The sequence below is a fragment of the Mandrillus leucophaeus genome, unplaced genomic scaffold (genome assembly GCF_000951045.1).
Source record: "Mandrillus leucophaeus isolate KB7577 unplaced genomic scaffold, Mleu.le_1.0 Scaffold61, whole genome shotgun sequence".
Taxonomy (NCBI): domain Eukaryota; kingdom Metazoa; phylum Chordata; class Mammalia; order Primates; family Cercopithecidae; genus Mandrillus; species Mandrillus leucophaeus.
In genome coordinates this window covers 1,665,028-1,680,888 of record NW_012106586.1, presented here as the reverse complement: position 1 = coordinate 1,680,888, position 15,861 = coordinate 1,665,028, and the positions used below count along the sequence as shown (strand labels likewise).

Sequence of the window (15,861 nt, the reverse complement as noted above, 5' to 3'; positions counted from 1 at the left end):
AACGTCACGTCACACGTTCCCATCTAAGGGGCTGCTGCTACGCTTTCAGCTGACTGCCATTTCAGGGGGATGGGGAGACCCAGGATTCCTAGTTTTTAGAATATCTAATCAGGGCCAGAAATACAGGCTTCTTGGGTAAGATTTCCAATTTTAAAACACTATGCTAAATAAAACAAGGTACAGGCCAGATTCTGTCTGTGGGCTACTGTGACATGCTGAGCCTCAGAACAAGAAAACATTTACATGAAACACAGTCTGGAGTTTTTTAGTTGACCTTTTGATGCAGGTTCTACTATATCAAATAATTCAAAAGTAGTACAATTATGAGACTAGTACAATTAGTATAATTCAAGCCTTTCTATAATGACCAGAACTACCATTCTTTCCCACGCTTCTTTTAGGATGCAGGTGAAATGCCATGTTCCTGTTTTACTTATTCAGTTAAATACTTGAGTGGCTTCTAAGCAGCAGGTCAAACACCCTCTCCTGACCTCTCCAGATGCAAATAATCATTTCTTCTCACACTTCCCCCACCCACAAAGTTAGCTATAGCTCTGTTATAGTACTTATTTCATTCAACCTCACACTAATTGTTTGCATATTTGTTTCCCTATTATAAATTATGGGATAGTCATCTTGAGCATTATTTATTAATTACATAAATGATATTTTATATCACCATAGGGGTAAGCAGTTTGTTAAACATGAACTAAGACATTTTAACAAGCCTTAAAATTAAGCTTTATATGTATATATAAAGTTATACATATAAACTATATCCTATATAGCTTTATATGCTTTAGTATACTCTTGCATGTAGACATTGCATAGAAACAAACACTTGACAAAGTGTGGACACAGAAATAGCTTTACAATAATTGTGGCTAGCTGAGACACTTACCATGGACACAGCATAAAGTTGTTTTCCTTGAAGACAGTCTATCATAGCCCACAGTGCCTCCATACTCCATTTGGGACAATATGGTATTCTTGTCTCCCCTAGATCCCTTAAGGGAGGTTTAAACCCTGCCAAGAGAACCTTTATGGCTCGAGCTGGATACCGCATAAGATGAGGAGGAATTTGGCACAGTCTGTCACAAAAGAAATTCTTAAATTAAAATTCTCTTCCAGCTGAAACTATACAATTCTTAGAAGAAAGCATAAGGGAAAAGCTGTGTAACATTGGATTTTGCAGTGATTTTTTTGGATACGACCCCAAAAGCACAGGAAATGAGAAAAATCAGATAAAATGGACTTCTTAAAAAAATAAACTTCTGTGTATCAAAGGATACAACAGAGCAAAAAGGCAACCTACAGAATGGGAGAAAACATACATAAACATGGACATTAAAGATCTACAAATGACCAACGAGCACATGACAGGATGTTCAACATCACTAATCATGAGGGAAATGCAAATCAAATCCAAAGTGAGATTCCACCTCACACCTACTAGATGACTACTATAAAACAACAAAACCACAAGTGCTGGTGAGGATGTGCAGGAACTGGAACCTTTGCGCTCTTAGTGAGAATGTAAAATGGTGCAGCCACTGTGGGAAACAGCATGGAGGTTCCTCAAAAATTAGGATAGACCATATGATCCAGCAGTTCCATTTCTGGGTATATACCCAAAATAACTGAAAGAAGGTACTCAAAGAGATAAATGTACACCCACGTTCATAGAAGCATTATCCACAAGAGCCAAAAGTGGGGAGCAACCCAAGTTCCACCTTCCAGGGAAGGGATAAATAAGATGTAGTATACACTGTATGAGGGGGCTTCAAAAAGTTCATGAAAAGATGAAATTAAGATGAAAATAAAAAATGTAAACTTTATTTCTCAACATAAGTTCCATCAAGACCATGACACATTTGTAAGCTATGATAATAGCCCTTTAGTCCATCCCTTAAGATCTGAGGGTCCTGGGAATATAACCATGTCAATATGATCTTTCTTACATTATTAACTGGAGAAAAATGGGTGCCCTTTAAATACTTTTTAAGATTAGGAAACAAAAAACAATCTAGAAAGGGCCACATCAGGACTGTAAAGTGGATGCCTAATGATTTAGGTAAAATTCTCTTGCAAAATCGCCCTTGTTTGATGAGAGGAATGAGCAGGAGCACTGTGGTGGTGAACGACTCTCTGGTGAAGCTTTCCCAGGCGTTTTCCTGCTAAAGCTTTGACCAACTTTCTCAAACACTCCTAAGAAGAAGATGTTGTCATTCTTTGCCTTTCCAGAAAGCCGGCAAGCAAAATGCCTTCGGCATCCAAAAAAGAAAAAACAAATGGTTGCCATGACCTTTGCTCTTGACCGGTCCATTTTTGACCGGACCACTTCCGCCTCTTGTTTTCACTGTGCCCTGCCTTCAGGATCACACTGGTAAAGTCACGTTTCATCTGCAATTGCAGTTCTTTGAAGAAATGCTTCAGGGTCCTTATCTTGCTTGTCTACAATTTCCACTGAAAGCTCTGCTCCTCTCTGCAGCTGATCTGGGTCCAACAGGTTTGGCACCCACTGAGTGGAGAGTTTCCTCAACTCTTTCAGTCAGTGTTGTAGACGCTGAACCAACTGAAACGTCTTTGGTGTTGGCTATTATTTCTGCTGCTGTCAGTCCTCTTCAATTAGGGCATGAACAAGATTAATTTTTTTTTCCTCACAAATTGATGTGGAAGGACTACTGCTACGGGCTTCATCTTCAACATCATCTTATCCCTTCATAAAACAAGTTATCCATTTGTAAACTGCTTTCTTTGGGGCACTGTTTCCATAAAGTTTTTATAAAGCAAAAATGGTATCACCATTCCTCCACCCAAGCTTCACCATAAATTTGATGTTTGTTGTTGTTTCAATATGAGCAGAATTCATGTTGCACTTATCCTTTTTAGTGCCTCAAACAAGATCCTGTTCAGACATGTTAGAACAAGTTAGCACAATTTTGGTGAAAAATTTTTGAAATCCATCCAGTTTTTTCATAGTATGCATTTTCCATGAACTTTTTGAAGACCCCTCATATATATAATGGAATATTATTCAGCCTTAAGTAAATTCTGACACATGCTACAACATGGATGAATCTTTAAAAATTATGCTATTGAAATAAGCCAACACAAAAGGACAAATGCTGTATGAATTTACTTATATGAGGTACCAAGAACAGGCAAGTTCAGAGACAGGAGACCATGGGTTACTAGGGACTAGGTGAGAATGGACTACGATCTTATTATTTAATAGGTACAGGGTTTCTGTTTGGAATAACAAAATTGTTCTGGAAATGGAAAGTGGTGACAGTTGTATAACCTTGTGAATGTATTTAATGCCAGTTATTATACTTAAAAATAGCTAAAATGGGCCAGGTGTGGTGGCTTACACCTGTAAGCCCAGCACTTAGGGAGGCCGAGGCGGGGGGATGACCTGAGGTCAGGAGTTTGAGACCAGCCTGGCCAACATGGCGAAACCCTGTCTCTAGTAAAAATACAAAAACATCAGCTGGGATGGTGGCAGGCACCTGTAATTCCAGCTACTAGGGAGGCTGAGGCAGGAGAATCGCTTGAACCTGGGAGGCGGAGGTTGCAGGGAGCCGAGATTGCGTCACTGCACTCCAGCCTGGACGACAGAGCAAGACTCCATCTCAGAAAAAAAAAAGCTAAAATGGTCAATTTTATGTATACTTTAACTCGATAAAAATTCCTAATTTATAAACAGCCTTAGAATAACCCTTTTCTTTTAAGAGGCAAAATATTCTCAATAAGAAAACTACTTTAAAAAAAAAGAAACCTAATTCAACACCCCAACATTTATTTTTAACCTGTTTAATGTCAGCTTTGCAGTTGATCCATAATCAACAAATTGTACTAGGATAGATAAAGGATTAAATTCTTTAATGGAAACAATCTTCGCTCTATACCATAAGCCATCATCATATTCTGCAAGGCAAGGCATTTCTGGAAAGACAGAAAAAGGGAAAAAGTCATATTGTCTTTTATTAAATATTTTTAATCCAAAGGAAATCAGCATATCAAAGGGCTACCTGCACCCCATGTTTGTTGCAGCACTATTCACAATAGCCAAGATATGGAATCAACCCAGGTGTCCATCAACAGATGAATGGATAAAGAAGATGTGCTGATTATATACACAATGGAATACTCTTCATCCATAAAAAGGAATGGAATCCTGTTATTTGCATTAACATGGATGGACCATGTTAACTAAGATAAGACAAGCACAGAAAGACAAGTATCGCATGTTCTCACTCATATGAGAGCTAAAAAAGTGCATCTCATGAAGATAACAAGTAGATTAATGGTTACATGAGGCCATGAAAGGCAAATATACATGTGTTTGGGGTTGGGGGATGAAGAAGGTTGGTTGATAAGTACAAACATATAGTTGGAAGGAGTAAGTCCCAATATTTGATAGCAGAGTAAGGTACCTAGTTCACAACAATGGATTGTATATTTCAGATTAACCAGAAGTCTTGAAATGTTCCCAACACATAGAAGTAACTGCTCGAGGTGATGAATACCCTACTGTCTTGATAATTACGCACTCTATGCATGTAATATCACATGTACCCCATAAATATATACAATTATGTATCAAAAATGTTTAATACAGAAAAGTACAAAGAAGAAAATGTAACAAATATATGCTCACCATCCAGAATTAAACATTAAACAGTTGGCCTTATGTTGGCTTCTCTTTTTCTGTTCGTATTTTGTAAGCCTTTGTTCACTAATTGCTAACGATTAAGCTTCAAATAAAGGCACTTCTCCCATTCTGAGTTGCTAGTTCTTGTGTTCGTAAGGCTTATTAGCTCATATTGCCACTGCCCCAACTTCTGATACTCCCCTAGTCTCTTCTAGCGTGGGCCACCATCTTTGGCAAAGGATGATAACTATTTGCTGTTCCTGCCTTCCATTCTGTCCTCCCATTCATTTGCTGTGGGACCACCAGAATTAAATTTTTTAAAATGCAATTACATTGCTCTTATTTAAAATTCTTTAATGGTACACCTTAACTGCCTGTAATATCAAGTCCTTATTACAATTTACAGGCGTCTTCAGTTGTTTGTTCTCCCAAACAACTTCTACCACATTTCCTCAATGAGTTACCTAAACAGGATTACTTAACATTTGGATCCCTCTATTTAGCTTATGACTGTCCCCCTCATCTAGACTGTTTTCCTGAGCCCTTCTTTTTTATGATGTTTATCATAAACATCAAGAAAACATTCTGACAGTTTGTAGGGTATTCATTGCCTTGAGCAGTTATCATTCTTCTTTCAAAGCCCAGCTCCAACATGACCAACAAAGCCCTAACAACTGGTCACTGCTTGCTTTCCCTCTGATTCTACAGCATTACACACACTCCTTTAAGAGAAGCTGTTCTTTTCATACTCGGTTTATCTGTCTCTTCTCTGCTTACAGCACTTGTTCTTGAGTGCAGAACTGTTGTTTGTATTCCTAACATGGTACCTGACACAAGCTCAGTAAAAAAAAAAAAAAAAAAAAGGTGTACTAATGAGTGCTAGGCTTGAGTTAAACTGTGGAAAAATTAGTACGGTATACACTTCCCTTTGTACATCCTTAGATTTCATAGTGATGGCATGTGCCTCAGTTTCCTATCTTCTAACTTCCTTATGTCATACGCTTTTTACGTAATTTCACAGAGAATTCTACTTGTGGGCAAGTGACATTGAAATACATGACTAATGAATAAAGATTTTTATTTCAAGTGATTTTAATTAAAGAGTTACAGACAATTTCTTTCATATATAAATTCATCAGGGCCAGGAACGGAGGCTCATGCCTGTAATCCCAGCACTTTGGGAGGCCGAGGTGGGCAGATAACCAGAGGTCAGGAGTTCGAGACCAGTCTGACCAACATGGAGAAACCCCATCTCTACTAAAAATACAAAATTAGCCAGGCGAGGTGGTGCGTGCCTATAATCCCAGCTACTTGGGAGGCTGAGGCAGGAGAATCGCTGAACATGGGAGGCAGAAGTTGCAGTGAGCCGACACTGCACCACTGCACTCCAGCCTGGGCAACAAGAGTGAAACTGTCTCCAAAAAAAAAAAAAAAAGTCATCAGTGAAACAATAAAGAATTTCATCTGGGCCGGGCGCAGTGGTTCACGCCTGTAATCCCAGCACTTTGGGAGGCCGAGGCAGGCGGATCACAAAGTCAGGAATTCAAGACCAGACAGGCCAAGATGGTGAAACCCCATCTCTACGAAAAATACAAAAATTAGCTGGGCATGGTGGTACATGCCTGTAATCCTAGCTACTCAGGAGGCTGAGGTAGGAGAATTGCTTGAGCCCAGGAGGCGGAGGTTGCAGTGAGCCGAGATTGCACCACTGCCCTCCAGCCTGGGTGACAGAGTAAGACTCATCTTTTAAAAAAAAAAAGTCTGGGCACGTTGCCTCATGCCTATAATCCCACCATTTTGGGAGGCCAAGGTGGGCAGTTCACTTGAGTTCAGGAGCTTGACACCAGCCTGGTTAACACGGGGAAATCCCATCTCTACTAAAAATACAAAAATTGGCTGGGCATGGTGGCACGCACCTATAATCCCTACTACTTGGGAGGCTGAGGCAGGAGAATCGCTTGAACCCGGGAGCAGGAGGTTGCAGTGAGCCGAGATCACGTCACTGCACTCCAGCTTGGGCAACAAAACAAGACTCTGTCTCAAAAAACAAACAAACAAAAAACTCACTGAATAGTGGTAAGACATTAAGATGATGTGTTTTTCCTTTGCTAAAATATCAAGAATACATCTCTATCACATACTGCAATAACTAGATACATTTTCCTCAGAGGAGAATCACACATATTTAATAAAGATGGGAAGAATGGACTGAAAAGATGAAAGAGTAGAAATTTGACCTATCCTGACAGAACAGGTCATACTTTGAGCCTCTACCTCACGATTATTGTAGGTGGCTTGTAATTAAAATGATGACCATTAAGGTCTGAATGACAACTCTTGCAACTTCAGCTACTGACAACCTCAAACTCAGAAAATAATCTTTATGCACTTTTCCAACACCGCCTCATTTGTGGAACGTGAACGTGCCCCCCAAGGGAGTTTACTAAATGTCTCTTAGTTCACAGTTCCTTATCTAGAAAATGAGAAGAGGTCATCTTCTGGGTATCTTGAGGATTTCAGGAAATCATGCATGTAAAGTAAATACAAGAAAAATATCAACATTAGAGATAGCCCAAGGTCATCAGCCAATTAAAACAAAATCCAAGTTTTATTAAGTATCCTGTTTCATCCAAATGTAGTGAGTATACCTGTTCTAAAATCCGTCAGAGGAGGAAGTGCCTCTACCTTCTTATTAACCCTCTGCAGTGCTTCATCAAGGCTCTCGGATTCCGATTCCCCGCTGACTCCACTATCATCTGTGTCACTATGCTGGTTAGAGTGGTTACAAGTTTCTATAGAATCAAGGCAAATATACACCTAAGTGGGGAGAAGGAAAGGAAAACTTTCAGATTCTGGAATTTCAAGCATTTATGTGGACAAAATTACTGTGGCAGACAGCCTCCAGCGATGCCCCCAGAGACCTCTACACCTCCTGATATTCACCTCCTATTCCTTCCCACATCCTACCACACTTATCTTGTGATCAAGAGAACACGATTAGGCTGGACATGGAGGTTCATGCCTATAATGCCAGCACTCTGGAAGGCTGAGGTGGGAGGATCACTTGAGCTCATGAGTTCAAGACCAGCCTGAGTAACACAGTGAGACCGCATCTCTACTAAGAATCAAAAACATTAGGCCGGGCGCGGTGGCTCACGCCTGTAATCCCAGCACTTTGGGAGGCCAAGGTGGGCTGAATCACGAGGTCAGGAGATCGAGACCATCCTGGCTAACATGGTGAAACCTCGTCTCCACTAAAAATGCAAAACAAAAATTAGCCGCACATGGTGGCGGCTGCCTGTAGTCTCGATACTCTGCAGGCTGAGGCGGGAGAATGGCATGAACCCAGGAGGTGGAGCTTGCAGTGAACTGAGATCGCACCACTGCACTCCAGCCTGGGAGACAGAGCAAGACTCCGTTTAATAATAATAATAGTAATAATAATAATTAGCTGGGCATGGTAGTACACACCTGTAGTCCCAGCTGCTCGGGAGCCCGAGGCAGGAGGAATGCTTGAGCCTGGGAAATTAAGGCTTCAGTGAGCTATGTTTATGTCACTGCACTCTCCAGCCTGGATGACAAAACGTGTCCTCTATCTCAAAACAAACAAATAAAAAAACCACACAACTACAGTGACAGTGTGTCACTCCTGAGACTGGCGTATAGGACATGTAGCTTCTGTCTTGGTAGAGCTGTCCCAGGGATTTCATGTGCCAGGAAGCCATAGCCATGCTGCAAGCAGACAATCGGAGAGGCCACAGGCAGGGAACAGAGCCTTCCAGGTGGTGCCATGTGAGTGAGTCTTTTCGAAAGTGGTTTCTGCAGCCCCTGTCAACATCATGGCTGCAACCTCTTGAGAGCCTGAGCTAGAGTGCTTAACTCAGCATCTCTCAGATTCCTGACCCTCATGTGTGTTTGTATTAAGCTGCTAACTTTAGGGGTAAATTGTGATGCAGCAATAAATAAGCAAAATTACCAAAACCAGCAATAGTTGTTTAGCAACTACATACAGCATAACATGCTACTTACTCTGCTCTCTGATGAAATTAGAAAGCAAATCCTTCCCCTGCCTGTGAGAGAATGGCCTATGAAGGAGCTGCTGAAGCTACTTATTTCTTCCTCTCTTTGTTAGCCAAGGACATGTAATTGAACTTTCAGTGCCTTTATTCATCATTCAATCAATATTCACCAGGTGCCTAGTATTTACCAGGCACTACTCTAGGTTCTGGGGATACCTCAATGAACAACATGGAGCTATACCCTAAGGGGAGGCAGACCAACCTAGTTAAGTGGGACACAGTGTCAGCCAGGTGGTTAAGTGGAAGAGTTCAATGCGGGAAGAGGAAGGAAAGCAAGATGTTTAAGATTTCATAGGTAGAAACGGTTCCACCTTAAAAATCTAAATATCGGATATAAGCATAACATTGAATAAAGCAGCATAACACTGGGAACCCAGTAGGTCCTTAAAAAAACACTTGCCTTAAATATTAACAAATATCTGAAGAGGGTATTATAGGGTGGGGCAAACTAGAGATCACGAATTTGCAACATTTGAAATCAGGAAGATAGAGAAGTGAAGAGTCGCTTCTAGTGTTTAAGACCAAGATAGACTGTTATGTTTTTAATCACCAACTAATCATTTAGATCACATACTTCATTAGGTGAGACAACGTGCTTGACTTGAACAGCACAGAGTTCTCCTGGGGAAGGCAGAGATGAAGACAAATACGGTGGTAAAAGAGGAGTGTCTGTTTCAGACGAAAGCAATTCCTAAAACAACACAGAAAAATTCCAATTTCAGAATGAGGACGAAAATCTATTACATTATAAAAATTCATGACGGTGGCAATTTAGTTTTCAATTAGCAGAAAGCAAGCTTTCTTAAATACTGAATACCATAAAATGATTTTGTTACAGTAGGACCAAAATGTGATGACAAAGATCTTTAGTATTCTTTTGTCCTCTAATTTTAAAGCATTTTGTGCAAAAAAATGCATGTATGTTTATTGATATGCATATTATCTACACATACACATACAATTCTAGAAGAATAGTCAATAGTAACTGCCACTAATGAGGGCTGCGGTGTTTGAGGTGCAGAATGAGGAATAGATCCCTTTTCCTTTTATACATTTTTGCAGTATTTAAGTACTTTCTAATAAAAACTAAAATAATACATGAAATGCTAAAAGAAAATTTTAAGTTAAAATCATCAAAAACGGTGTGCTTTCTCTTAAGCCCTATGAAAGCATAAGGAATACTACAGTTATGTGATTCCCAAGAAAATCATGGCACCTAGTAACTGTTAAAAGCAAATGTGTATAAAAATGTGCATGTTTTTCTGCAAATACAAGGAATATCTTTATTTATTTATTTATTTATTGAGACTGAATCTCGCTCTGTCGCCCAGGCTGGAGTGCAGTGGCGCAATCTCGGCTTACTGCAAGCTCTGCCTCCTGGGTTCACGCCATTCTCCTGCCTCAGAATCCTGAGTAGCTGGGACTACAGGTGCCGCCACCACGCCCGGCTTTTTTTTTTTTTTAGTAGAGACAGGGTTTTCCGTGTTAGCCAGGATGGTCTTGATCTCTTGACCTTGTGATCCGCCCGCCTCAGCCTCCCAAAGTGCTGGGATTATAGGTGTGAGCCACCACGCCTGGTGCAGTATCTTTATAAAAAGTTATCATTCTTCAAGAATAAGGTAATTATCTTAAAACCATCATATTCAAATTTGTAGGTTAATTTATTACTATTTAATGTTTTCAAACTGGTAGACAAAACAAAACAAAGTTTGAACCTAGGAAAATTCAGCAAAAAGTGATCAGCCACTGTTGAAATTTGTTGAACTTTTTAAGTAAGTAATAGGCAATTTACAATAAGGTTATGTTATTTTCATAAATTACAAAGGTTTACTTAAGTAAACTCTTCCTGCACAAAAAAGTCCAAGTGACAAAAGAAAACAAACAGATAAACTGGATTTCATCAAAATTAAAAACTTTGGTACTTAAAAGGACACTATCAAAAAAGTGAAAAGAAAGCTGGGTGTGGGGGTCCATGCCTTTAGTTCCAGCTACTCTGCAAAAAGGCAGGAGGGCTGCTTGAGGCCCGGAGTTCAAGACCAGCCTGGGCAATGGAGCAAGACTCTCAAATCCATTAATGTGAAAAGACAACCCACAGAATAAAAGAAAATATTTGCAATCATATGTTTGATAAGGTACTTGCATGCATAATTATAAAGAACTGTTATAGCTCAACAATAAAAAGATAAATAACCCAAATAAAAATGGGGAACTGATTTGAAGGGATTTGTCAAAAAAAAAAAAAAAATATATATATATATATAAATGGCCAATAAGTACATGAAAAGATGCTCAACAATACTAATCACCAGGACAAGCGTATCAAGTCTACAATGATATGCCACTTCACGCCTATCCTAAAATGGCTAGAAAAACAGATTACAAGTAGTAATCTGGTGAGGAAGTGGAAAAAATGGGGTCCTTGCACACACCCTACTGGCATGCATGTAAAATGATGCTGCCACTTTGGAAAACAGTCTTGGAGATCTTTAGAATGTTAAACATAGTTACCATAGACTCAGTAATTCCACTACTAGGTGTATACCCTAAAGAAGGGAAAACAAATGCCTGCATAAAAACTTGTACCTGATCAGACAGCAGCATTATTCACGATCATCACAAGGTGGAAACAGCCCAAGTGTCCACCCACAGATGAAAGGCAAACACAACATATCCACACAGTGGAATGTGATTCAGCAGTAAGGAGTGAAGCACTGTTACACACAACATGGATGAACCTTGAAAACGTTGTGCTAAGTGAAAAGCCAGTGACAAAGGACCACATAGTATACGATTCCATTTATATGAAATGTACAGGATAAGCAAATCCATAGGGACAGAAGTCATGAAGTTAGGGAAGGAAGAATGCAGACTGACTGCAGCTGGTACAGGGCTTCTTTTGGGGGTGATAAAATGTTCTGGAAATAGATAGTGGTGATGGTTACAAGACAGTGAACAATACTGAACACCACTGAACTGTATATTCAATAGGTAAATTCTATGATATATCAATAATATTTCAATAAAACTGTTATAAAAGAAAGCTCTTTCTGTCCTGTATCAGAGCCTTTGTATTAATGAAGTGTCCAAAGTTTCCAAAATACTTGGATTGTCACTTACCTCAAACCTTATTTCCCACTGTTCCTCTTCATACTTTTTATCATGATCTGATCTTGGTTTCTGAAATAATATAGTATTGAGTAAAATCACCTTTAGCTATATTGTTTTAAGGTACTTTCCATATTTCATCCCCACAAAAACTGGGTGCATTTCCTTGTTGGTATTGTTAATTTCAGATCAATTACAGGAAAAATCTAATGTTCTGAATAATCTCACCATCTTAAGTTTTCAACAATCAGAAACCTCAAATGTATGTTAACACATGTATAACAATGCTAATTCATTTATTGTAAGAGTGGGAGCTCTTACCTTTCCCTTTAAAATATTCACAGTGAATAGTACAACTAGAACAGAAAGACTAAGTAATCTTTATAAAACTTGTTTAATACCAGACGGAACTTTTACACACACACACACACACACACACACACACACACACACACACACACACCCCCTCCAACTCACCCACAACCACACCTCTGCTTTAAAGAAAAAGCTGGCAGTGAGGATTACAGGTACAAAGTTATAGCACAATTTCTATTTGAGAGAAGAAAGTAGTTTTCTTTATCCATGGAACCATGTTTGGTTGTGTAATATCACCAAAATGAATATTAAAAAGTCTAAAAAGTAGACTGCAACTCTAGAAATAAAAATATCTTGTGATATAAAATATAATGATGCATAATCTATTCCTATAAAAGATTTATAGCAGCTTGAAATGTGAAACCATATCTTGTAACAGGCTATAGTTTTTAAAGCACTAAACCACAGAAGCACCAGGCAAGGAATGAGCCAGTAACGGAAGCTCAGTTCAAAATGTGCCTCTGGGTTTCCTGTGAGAAGGCAAATGACAGAAATTTTGTAATACATGGCTTTTATGTCAAGTAAAAGGAAAAAATATTTGACCTGGAGCAAGAGCCCTCTTCTGGTATTGAATTCTATAGAGATTTTAGAACGTGCATCCCTACATTCAAACAACACTGAATAGCATGGGCATCGCACTAGGTTTGAAGGTACAGAAACACTGATTGAATCTTAATGTAATTAAAGTCTTTTAAAGGACACTTATAAAGCATGACACAGTCTATTTATCTTTCTCAGCAAAAATGTGTAAGTCCTCTAGACTCTCTTAATAGATCAGATATGTAGAATCATATTTAAGACATAGTGTAAGACAAAATGTGACATTTTAACTAGTCTGTTCTACACTTTAGATTTTTATAGAAAAATAGTTCACTTACTTCTTTCAACATCTCCTCAGTATGTTCAGAAGTACAGTATTTATAGTATGCCATAAAATAAGAAAGTGACATTCCATCAAAATAGAGGTGAATAGACAATTTCTCCCACGGATTTTTAGGTAATTCCTATTTAAAGTTCAATAAAGGTTATTATTATAAAAATAAACTCCATTTGATGACATTTTTATAGTCAGCAAATATTAAATTTAGCTTCTGACAATATAACAGTATTAACTAGACAGTTGGGCTAGTGACTCATTTCACTGAATTTTCTTCCTGGTATTTTGACATGCTATAAGGGAGTAATTCTACTACTTTGGTTTATGTGACATACACTTACAAGTCCATAGAGTTTTCTAGTTATTCACCACAAAATAACTAAGTTATACATAATTCCAATTCCCAAATACATTGCCTTTAGATGATACTAACAAATTACACTACGTAGAAAGAGAAAGAAAAGGTTACGTTCAGAGGTGGAGAAATAAAGTTTCATTTAAAAATCCAAAATTGGCGGGACTCGGAACAGTCTACTGGGTACTGAATGTGTCCCTAACTGATAAGCTGACCCACAGCAATTCTCTTCATTTCCACTGATACCACCTTTGTCCAAACTCACTGCTCCTCACTGTTTTACTGCTCCTCACTGAATTACGGTTGCTGCCTCCCAGCAGATCTTGTCCTCTCTCTTCTTACCATTCAGTCTTCTGCCAATGCAGTCCCCTCCTGCCTAGCCCTGCTCCTGCCTCAGCACTCTTCTCCCTGCACCCATGTGGTCTGTCCTCTAACCATTTTAGGGTCTTGACTCAAATGTTACCTTTGCAGTGACATCTTCCCAGATGCATGTTTAAAGTGGAACCTCCTCCCTAGCCATGCCATTCCTATCAGCCTTTCCTGCTTTGTTTTTTTCTCTTAGCACCCATCACTATCTAATATTCCTCATAGTTTATTTTCTCTTTTCCACCACTGAAATGGAAGCTTTAGAAAGGCACAGATTTCTTACTGCTGAGCCCCCCAGCTGTGTGTCCAGACCTACAGCAGAGGCTAGCACCTAAGAGGCCCTGGGTCAGCATCTCCCTTTGTGTACAAGTGAGACGAGTGAGTCTGGGCAAGGCCTGCTGTCAGTTGGGTTGTGTAGAATGCACATTCATGGTCTCTGAGACACCTGGCAGCCTTTGCTATACCACAAGCTGTTCTTCTGTGTCAAGCGAAACAGCAATGAAAGCTGTCTAGACAAACTAAAAATTTCAATCTCTACCATATTTCAGCGACTTGCCATGGAGACTAAGTAACCAGGGAGGGACTCTCAGTACTCACAAAAGCTACTTTCTTATTTAAGTGAGTCTGTGCCTCCTTTAGGTTTTTATCACTCTATCATCATCCTTTAATACAGAAATACCTTCCTTACCATATATCTTCCCACTCGGGTCCTGCAAACATAGCAGCTGCAGGTTGATCTCATTACCTCACTGCTCAGAAACCTCCACTGAGGCTGTTCCTACCAACCTCACCAACTGGCCCCTACCTCTCCTGAATGCTATTCACTACCACTACTCCTCACAAAACCTCCACTATTCGAGTCAAACAGTTATACCCTTTCCCTAAAACGTCTCTCTGTACCTTTGTGCATTTCATTTCCCCAGTCAGGAGAACATTACTATCTTTAAGGGCTACCTCAATTCTCACAATCTCTAAATTCCTATTACATTTACCCATTTTTTTTTTTTTTTTTTAACCAATCACTTGGCTCTTGGCATGTTACTTTGTAGTGCAAATGTTCTAATTTTTGTCTTCTTTCACTAACCAGATAGGTGCTTTGGGGACACAGATCATGACAGACTCCCTGAATTGCCCGTACCTAAGACAGTGCTGAGTGTTCAGCACCATCTTGGAAACTGCTACATATAAACATGTCCAACAATTTAATACTGCTCCCTGTAACAAAACAAGCTGTTAACAAAGAATCTTTCATATTAGTGACTTTAATGGTTATGAAAGTTCTCAGGAACTTGTTCAAAATCAGGCTTATTTAAAGCAAGCCTAGGAACCAAACTGGTAGTTTCTTTTACGCTAACAAGTAATTCACCATAAGAAGGTATATACCATTGCTTATCAAAAATATCCCTCAAATTATGTTAATTATAATATTTTATAGCAAATAATTTATACCACCTATATATACTTTAAATTACCATGATGTGAATGTCCACCTCTCTCTTTGAAAGCAGTTGTTGAAGAACTTCTATTGCATCTGGTTGCCAGACATTCCCAACCTATTTGGGATTAATAAACTCAGATTCTTTTATGCTTTCATAAAATAAGATCAGGAAGCAAATTAAGATATACAAAAGTAGCCATAAACAAATAATATTGGAGAGTAGTACAAAATACACAAGCAGTTCTCAGAGAATATCATAGGTACATGATAAAAACATTTAAAAATGAATAATTTGAGTACTCATTTTATGCTTTAAAAATATAAACCTGTTCAGCCAGAGGTGAGAAAACACACACACATCCTACATTTAAAAATATTACATGTAAAACTTTTTTAAAAGACCAATACGCCAATGCAGTGCTTGTACAAGACCTGCAGTGTGTATTCATTAAGGAATAGTGATTGTTATGTTTTTATGCGCTGAGAGGTTCACATGGAAAGGAAGTGAGGCTTCCTGCCAAAGCAATGTGAGTCACCCGTCTCAAGTGGACCCTCTGTCCCCAGCTGATCCTTCAGGTGACTACACTTATGGTGGACATCTTGATGGCA

General features: G+C 39.0%; 1 protein-coding gene across 2 annotated transcripts in view; it reads right to left on the bottom strand.

Moving 5' to 3' along the window:
* Positions 1 to 15,861, bottom strand: part of RNF17 (ring finger protein 17) — a 118,548-nt gene that overhangs the window by 1,870 nt on the left and 100,817 nt on the right. For both annotated transcript variants that reach the window (XM_011999939.1, XM_011999940.1), the window contains exons 28-34: positions 15,287 to 15,367; positions 13,095 to 13,220; positions 11,854 to 11,913; positions 9,311 to 9,427; positions 7,306 to 7,474; positions 3,813 to 3,948; positions 902 to 1,091 (exon numbers count right to left, since the gene is read on the bottom strand). In XM_011999939.1, the coding sequence (XP_011855329.1) occupies positions 902 to 1,091; positions 3,813 to 3,948; positions 7,306 to 7,474; positions 9,311 to 9,427; positions 11,854 to 11,913; positions 13,095 to 13,220; positions 15,287 to 15,367 (879 nt within the window). The remainder of the gene's footprint in view (positions 1 to 901; positions 1,092 to 3,812; positions 3,949 to 7,305; positions 7,475 to 9,310; positions 9,428 to 11,853; positions 11,914 to 13,094; positions 13,221 to 15,286; positions 15,368 to 15,861) is intronic.